This window comes from Aegilops tauschii, chromosome 5, assembly GCF_002575655.3.
Source record: "Aegilops tauschii subsp. strangulata cultivar AL8/78 chromosome 5, Aet v6.0, whole genome shotgun sequence".
NCBI classification, from domain to species: domain Eukaryota; kingdom Viridiplantae; phylum Streptophyta; class Magnoliopsida; order Poales; family Poaceae; genus Aegilops; species Aegilops tauschii.
Genome location: NC_053039.3, coordinates 511,416,806 through 511,424,864, shown reverse-complemented (window position 1 = coordinate 511,424,864; position 8,059 = coordinate 511,416,806). Strand labels below are relative to the sequence as shown.

At 47.8% G+C, this 8,059-nt stretch overlaps 2 protein-coding genes and 1 non-coding gene across 3 annotated transcripts; 1 reads left to right on the top strand and 2 right to left on the bottom strand.

Annotated features, from left to right (window-relative positions):
• Window positions 1–268: 268 nt before the first annotated feature.
• On the top strand, window positions 269–1,926 carry LOC109744990 (leucine-rich repeat extensin-like protein 6). The gene is made up of 2 exons (XM_073498313.1): window positions 269–1,009; window positions 1,112–1,926. Exons 1-2 carry the CDS (start codon window positions 483–485, stop codon window positions 1,743–1,745), a joined length of 1,161 nt encoding a protein of 386 aa, XP_073354414.1. The 5' UTR covers window positions 269–482; the 3' UTR covers window positions 1,746–1,926.
• Window positions 1,927–2,297: 371 nt separating this feature from the next.
• LOC109744989 (uncharacterized) lies at window positions 2,298–4,923 on the bottom strand. Its single transcript, XR_012183295.1, has 3 exons — window positions 4,834–4,923; window positions 3,129–3,208; window positions 2,298–2,700 (listed from the first exon to the last, which is right to left on the bottom strand). It is a non-coding gene; the product is annotated as an uncharacterized protein (transcript).
• A 731-nt stretch (window positions 4,924–5,654) lies between these two features.
• LOC141020518 (pentatricopeptide repeat-containing protein At2g02980, chloroplastic) lies at window positions 5,655–7,652 on the bottom strand. Its single transcript, XM_073498312.1, has one exon. The coding sequence runs from the start codon at window positions 7,535–7,537 to the stop codon at window positions 5,729–5,731; it is 1,809 nt and encodes a 602-aa protein (XP_073354413.1). The 5' UTR covers window positions 7,538–7,652; the 3' UTR covers window positions 5,655–5,728.
• Window positions 7,653–8,059: the final 407 nt, after the last annotated feature.

The window sequence follows — 8,059 nt, the reverse complement described above, 5'->3', positions numbered from 1 at the left end:
CTCTGAAGAAAACGGTCAGTGGGGTTTTGTCACTGAGTGCAGGCATCAATCAGTCTGTCTTTGACCGTGCCCTCGGGGCCAAGGAGTCGGGTACAAAGGCACACGACAGCCAAAGTCAATTTACTAGGTAGGAAAAACACGGACGATCACCCATCACCCACTCCCAAAATCCGCGGTATGAACAAAATCGCGTCGCGAAAACGAAAACGAAGCGGTCAACCGAAGCTTTTGGTTTTATTTTGCATTTGCATGGATGCGCGCCAATGATACCCCGGACATCATCATTAAACAAAGAGAGAGAGAGAGAGAAAGAAAGAAACATAGAGGCCATGAACAAACGATGCACTCGCCACCAACGAACACCCAAGGAATAACAAGCGGAGAAAGGCGCCGGCCGGCTATATAAGCCGAATTGAACGCACGGCAGGACATATACTAGAACACAAATTCCAAGAAAAGAAGCAGCAGACATTCCATTACCTATGGCGATGATGGGGTCGACGGCGGCGGTGCTCCTGGCGCTGGTGGTGGTGGCGTCGCCGCTGCTGCTGGCGGCGTCGCAGCCGGTGGGGGCGCCGAGCATGGCGCCGCCAGCCGCGGCGCCGGCGACGAACAACTCGCGGCTGGAGAAGGCGTACGTGGCGCTGCAGGCGCTGAAGAAGGCCATCACGGACGACCCCAAGAACCTGACCAAGAACTGGTGCGGCCCCGACGTGTGCAGCTACTACGGCGTCTACTGCGCGACGGCGCCCGACGACCCGTGCGCGCGCACCGTGGCCTCCGTGGACCTCAACCACGGCGACCTGGCCGGCACGCTGCCGGAGGAGCTGGGCCTGCTCTCCGACCTCGCCGTCTTCCACCTCAACTCCAACCGCTTCTGCGGCGCGCTCCCGGACGCGCTCCGCTCCCTCCACCTCCTCCACGAGATCGACGTCAGCAACAACCAGCTCACCGGCAACTTCCCCTCTCAGCTCCTCTGCCTCCCCAACGTCCAGTACGTCGACATCAGGTACGCACGCATCATCATCATCATCATCATCTGCACCTCCGGTCCTGCACCGCACTTCACAGAGGTTTACCAACTCACTGTCTGTCCATGGCGTCTCTGAAGGTTTAACAACTTCTGCGGCGAGGTGCCGGCGGCCATCTTCGAGAAGAAGATCGACGCGCTCTTCATCAACAACAACAACTTCGAGTTCACGCTGCCGGCCAACTTCAGCAGCTCCACGGCGTCGGTGATCGTGCTGGCCAACCTGCCGCGGGTCGGGGGGTGCCTGCCCAGCAGCATCGGCGACATGGCCGGGACACTCAACGAGCTGATCCTCCTCAACAGCGGCATCTCCTCCTGCATCCCGCCGGAGATCGGCAAGCTGGACAAGCTCACGGTGCTCGACCTCAGCTCCAACGGCATCGTTGGCAAGCTGCCGGACACCATCGGCAACATGCGCGCCCTCGAGCAGCTCAACGTCGCGAACAACATGCTCGCCGGCGAGATCCCCGAGAGCATCTGCGCGCTGCCAAACCTCAAGAACTTCACCTACTCCCACAACTTCTTCTGCGGCGAGCCGCACCGGTGCCTCGAGGTGCCCCACATCGACGACCGGCAGAACTGCATCGCCGGACGCCCCGACCAGCGGCCTGGCGAGCAGTGCATCGAGTTCCTCCACCGGCCGCCGGCACAGTGTGCTGCGCACGGGCAATCGTCGCCACCGCCGATGTACGCGCCTCCACCGCCGATGTACTGATACGTGGCAGACGGCAATACTGCAATTTGTAACTGTTTGCTGCCTTTGTGCCGTGAGAAAGGGTAAAAATGCACACATTTGGTATATACTGTAATCTTTATTTTTCGGAAACAAATGAAATAACAATGGATTGGTAGATTTGCGTTACAGAACTCAACTGAAAGGCAAAGAATCATTTCAGTGTTCTTTACCTGTTCCTTCCTCATTTCAAGAAACAATTGTTTAACAGTCTACTAGTCCTACATAATCATACGAAAATAATGCGCTAATTTGGCGGTGTGGCTTCTGCAAAAACTTGGTGTAGTTATTAGTTGGATCGATCTGGGATGCAGTTAGTTGAGGGGCCATGCTATGTCAGAATTCAGTTCAGAATTAGTTGGCAGGACTTAGGACCACTGCTAAAAGTGGGAAAAGAGGGAGTGTATCACTGTTTTTCTCTGTAAAGGTTTAAAAGACGACTGTTCGGCTAAACTAAATAACCCAAAGTGTTAAACATATGAACCCTGGGGATTTATAAAAAGTACATAATATCATGCCATCTGGCAGCTCAGATATCAAACACTGCCAAAGAGCTCCATTTCAAAAGGATATGGATGTCCTTGTCGAAAAAGGAAGCTACAAAAACAGAGGACGGAGCAAGTAATGAAAAAAGAACATAGACAATAAAGTAAGTAAGATTCTAGCTAGGGTACCACCAAATTATGAACAGTAATGGCACAAACGCATTTGATAACGATTGGTCAGAGAGGAATTAATAAAAAGCAAGTACCGTTCATGGGTTCCAGCTGCAAAGAGGGGTTTCTTTTACTCGTTGGTTGATCAACTCAAAGGGCAAGAAGCTTCTTCCACCCTTCATCTTTGCTGGCTCCAGGCAGGCCGGGGTTCCTTTCCGCAATCCGCTCGAACAAGACGGCTTCATGGTTTCACCCAACCCATGTGAATTTTGCAGCTTGACCTTGTCACACACAGCAACACACTAAGCTCAGACAACTGAAAGATTACGGTGTACTGTTTCAAAGTCTATCAAGTATATAATACAGTATGTCAACTAATTTTCAGAGACAGGCAACAGCGACAGGAACTGTATGTATGGTGGCAAGAACATGTATGGTACGACTGAAGAACATAGCTACAAGAAGTCGAAATAAAACACATGAAACTTAGTGGCCATGCAGCATGGCATAACTGACCTTTTCATCATTGATGGGTTGAGTTAATGACAAGCTGGCGTATGTTAACGAGGCAAATACTGAACATATTTGCAGATAATGGAGGAAGAAAAAGGAAATGTGGCTATGGATATGACAAAATCAGCTGTTGGACCAAGTAAAACATGCAACTTGCCCTAGAATAATTGATAAAGAGAGCTGATGGCGTTCTTACCTCGTTATTTAAGTAACCACGCATGAAGGTGCAGACAAAGTTATGTGATAATCAAATCCACCAAGATAGCAGGTAACCTACTGCATTGTCATGTTCATACGGCAAGGTCAGTCTACCAAGTTAAATGAAGCACGGCAATCTAAACATATCTCCGGATGTATAAATGGTGGCTGATTTGGCAAGCATTCATTTCAGTCATCTAAACAACGTGGTTTGCTGCCCTATTTATGACATAACATTGGAATGATGATACCGAAGACCGAACTGATACACTATTCTGTGCTGGTAGCAGGAACATGGGGTCTGAGATCTAATTCAGTTATGACTATTCTTAGACATGTACTGGTAGGCGATACACGAGTTTTATTAGGACAGCACATGCAAGAAAGAGATATATGACCAACCTGAACCTTAAAGGCACAGTATATGATGAAGTGTTGATTTCATTCAGTAGAAGATTAGGTTTACCAAAAAGTTTTGCATGTGTCCTAATCTCCTATGAGTTCTAGTGAGCACAAAAAAAAAAATCACAAAATCCCCTTCCCAGAAATGCTACAGACACAATGAACTCAACCATGGGATGTGATTGTAACAGTGGTACTATACAAGTAGACTACAGACCATGCTCCAGTTTCACCTGAATAGGTACAAGTGGAACCAATCAACTCATGCAATACCAACTTACATAGCCAATGTTGCCAGTAAATCAGGTAAAAAAATCTAGCATCATACAGAGATAAAGATATGCAGATGGTCTGATGGTCCTACCAGATATGTCATCAAGATTTGTTGAATCTGCATTGCAGTCAAAATCTTGCAACATTTTAACCTCCAATGCTGGAATGGAGCAGCCAGACTATTTCAAATTTCATTGCCAATTAACTAAGGTACTGTTGACTAGACACATTTATATGTGTTTTCGGTGTCATGACACCATCTTTCGTAGAATGAACAGAGCCCATGTGACTCTGCTTTACAGCTTATTTGCGCTATCCACATTTTTTCTAACAATTTGGGCTATTGAGGATCGAAGGCTCAACCATATTGTAGAAACAACTACTTATTCACAACCTGGGACTTCATGTTGCTTTTGTCAGGCTGATGACCTTCCAGTTCGAGGGGCAGAGTTGTGTACCAAACAACTATTGGTATTTTCCTTTCCTTGGAAACATTTTAACATTACGACTACTTCTATTATCTGATAATTATCCCATGTAAGATATGATCTAACTCCACAGCAGGGCACGATGCTGATCTGCATTGCTAGCATGGATCTGGTCATTTGGAGCAAATCATCAGGCTAATCTGTAGAATGCGTACCAACTTTATTCATACAATAAAGTGACAAAACATCTGCTTTTCTCTCTTTCCATGGGCAAGAGTGATAGTGCTAACAATAAAATAATATTAATAACATTTTAAGGTCCAGATGGCATGGTTTTATCATTATACATCAGGAAAATATGAACTTCGGGGAACTGAGTGAAAACAATCATGAAATGAACAAACTAACATCATGAGAATCACCTATTTGGGCTTATGGGTGTGGCATAATATGTTAGTAATATGAAAAGAAGGTGGCAGGAAAAGATTTTAATTTGCTGTTGTGCATCATCAAGTGGGGATGTGAAAATGGTAAAAATGAGTGGGATATCCATTAACTGACAAGTTTGCAAGGTATGTGCAAAATGCAGAGTTCACTTACAGCCTCTATAGAATTTGCAGAAAAGGTGTCCCTGAACCCAAACTCCGTACCATGACTTGTACGAACTGCATTTGCAGTAAGACTTCAAACTACCAAAGAAATGCATTTAATAATTCAAAAAGTGGGAATATCGTTCAATGAACAATAAATAAGGTGACTATAGTATGATCGTCAAATTGACTAAACAACTTTTACAAGCTAATACAAATTATGATTTGGCAAGAAAAAAATTGCAACTAAGAAACTTTTTTTTCCTGGACACCACAAGTGTTGTTACATCTTTCCATTGAAAAGAGGAAATAAATAGTTGGGTACAACCAAGTTTAAGCGCCACTGATGAAACAGGAACAGAGAGAACAAGAAAAACAAAAGAGAAGAAAATATCAGGGATTGTTACAGCTCTGAAAGAACTATAAACTGCATACAGACTCCCATGTTAGCTATCAATTACATTCATGCTAAGAAGCAGTACTGCAATCTGCCCATAGACTCTTACAGTATATATTAGCTCACAGCCATAGAATATGATGCACATGGCAACTTCCTATCAAACAGGTTACATCTTTAATAGAGTTCCTTATTTTAGAATCTTTACAATAACGTAGGAGATCATTTGCATACACTAATGCAGTACCTATAACAGATATAATGCTCTGCAAGGATCATGGTAAAACATGCGACCCAGGCAGTCAGGAAGTTATGGTTTGGCTACTGGTATGACTAAACAGTACAGATCCAGTAACAAACATGGGATAGTTATTAATGTTCAGGGCCATCAGTATTTGAAAATAGTCTTCAATTATCTGTTAGTTTTGCATGCATATACAAGTTGATCATACCTGAATGGACACAACAAGGATAGAGCATTGTGGTACAAAAATTGTGTTTGTAAAATCTACCAGTAGTCTCCACAAGAGCAGACCCCATCCTCAAAGTGGTGGAAACGATTTAGATCTCTGAGTATGATCTGCCTATTAAAGAGCATAGAGACAAGCTTTGCCATCGAATGACAATCTGGACATACACGAAGGTTCTTAACAACACGGAGAGTAGTTCCTGGAGATGTATTTAGAAGCCCGAAAGAAATCGCCAGCTTCTCACTGTGGTATCTTAGGCTTGTGGCCTTCTCCTCCTCGCCCATTTCAACATGGAAGACCTGGGACGTATTAGGGACATAACCAACAAGTTTTAGCTGCTCAATCACTTGATCAACCATTCGGCGTGCATGTGGGTGTCTTGCATCTCCTGCGAAGAACTCATGAACCCTGTTATCTATCTCAATTGAGCTACAGCCAGGCACCTTTACCACCCCCTTTTCATTCATCAGCTTCCTTACCCTGTTCATTTCTTCCCATTCCCCAGTGTTGGCGCACAAGTTCGAGTATATTACATAGTCACCACCATGAGTATCATCCAGCTCAAGAATCCTCTCAAAGACACGTTTTCCAAGATCAACAGCTCCATGGCTTCCACAGGCAGAAAGCAACGTCCTCCATAAGATGGCGGTGGGCTTTATTGGTAGCTCATCAATGAACTTGTAAGCCTTTTCAAGCTGACCTGATCGGGCTAGCAAATCAGTCACGCAACCGTAGTGCTTTATCCCAGGAACGATACCATACTCCCTCATGCTGTCGAAGTATTGTAGCCCTTCGCTCACCATGCCAGAATGGCTACAGGCATAGAGCAGGCCCAGGAATGTAACAGCATCCGGCTTTATCCCTTGCTTCCTCATCTCTTCGAACAGCGAAATGGCCTCCCTGCCGTAGCTGTGGTTAGCATACGCCACGATCATCACGGACCATGCTTGCCTGTCTATTGATTCCATACCCTGGAACACACCGATGGCATCCTCCAAGCTCCCGCACTTCCCATACATGTCGATCAGCGCAGTGTTGACCTTCACGAGGGAGTCAAGCCCTGCCTTCCTGACATACTCGTGGATCCACCTCCCCAGCTCCAATGCTCCCAGTAGTGCGCACGCCGAGAGCACGCTGGTCAACGTCACGGGCGTCGGCTTGAGCCCCTTGGCCTGCATCTCCCGGAACAGCACCAGCGCCTCCCCGGGCCGGCTGCTCCTCACAGCGGCGGTGATCATTGCATTGTACGAGACCACGCAGTCCCCGTCCGGCACCCTGCCAAACATGGCATGCGCCGACCGCGTGTCCCCGCACTCGGCGTACATGTTGATCAGCGTGGGCAGGACGTACTCGTGGTCCGCGGCGCCTGTCTTGACGGCCACGCCGTGCGCCTGCCGGCCCTCCTCCCCGGCCCGCCCCGCCGCGCACGCCTTGAGCAGCGACACGAACGTGTACGTGTCCGGCGCAACGCCCTCCTCCAGCATCCGCACGAACACCCGCGTCGCCTCGGCGTGCGGGGCGGCGCCGTCGGCCGAGCGCGCGTACCCGCGCAGCAGCGTGTTGTACCAGACGACGTCCCCGGGGCTGGGGATTCTGTCGAACACCTGCCGTGCGTACTCGAGGTGCGCCGGGGCCGCGCCCTGCTCGGTGCAGAGCGTGAGGAGCCTGGTGACGAAGGCCGGGTACGCGCCCAGGCCGGACTTGACGGCGGCGGCGTGGAGCTGGGCGAGCGCCCGGAGGCTCGTGCAGTGCGGGAGGTGGGGGAGGAGCGGGTGGTGCGACGGCGGGCTCTTGGACTTGGCGGGAAGGAGAGGGGTGGGCGTGGCGGTCAGAGGCGAGGACGACATGGCCGTCGTGCGATGCTGCCTATCCTCTGCCGGCGAGTGGATCGTCTCACTCTCCTCATCGGCCGGAGAAGATTACACGGCGTCGGATGTTTTGCGGGTTGGGCTTACATGTGGGCCCAACGTGTCAGATATCATCTACACACAAAAAAACGTGTCAGAGACCATTTAAATGTAAAAGAAAAGTGCACTATTTATTTGTTTTCAAACGTTTTCCGGGATTTTGTTGCGTTCCATAATATTTTGACAAAAAAGTGTATAGTTTTGTGTTATAATACTCTTTCCTTTTTTTAGTTGCTGATAAAGACCACATGAAAAGATGACCGTGTTGATAAAAAAAATATCAATATCTTGTTTTCTAGTACAATATTTTATATGGTGAATAGTTCTACTACTCAAAATATGAGTCTAGAGAAATGTATTTGAGTGACAACTCCACTGTCTATTCCAGCTGTCACCCTCAAAACGATGTTTCGTCAGCACCACACTTGGCCATCGTTATCTCTTCTTGAGCAACACTCTCGC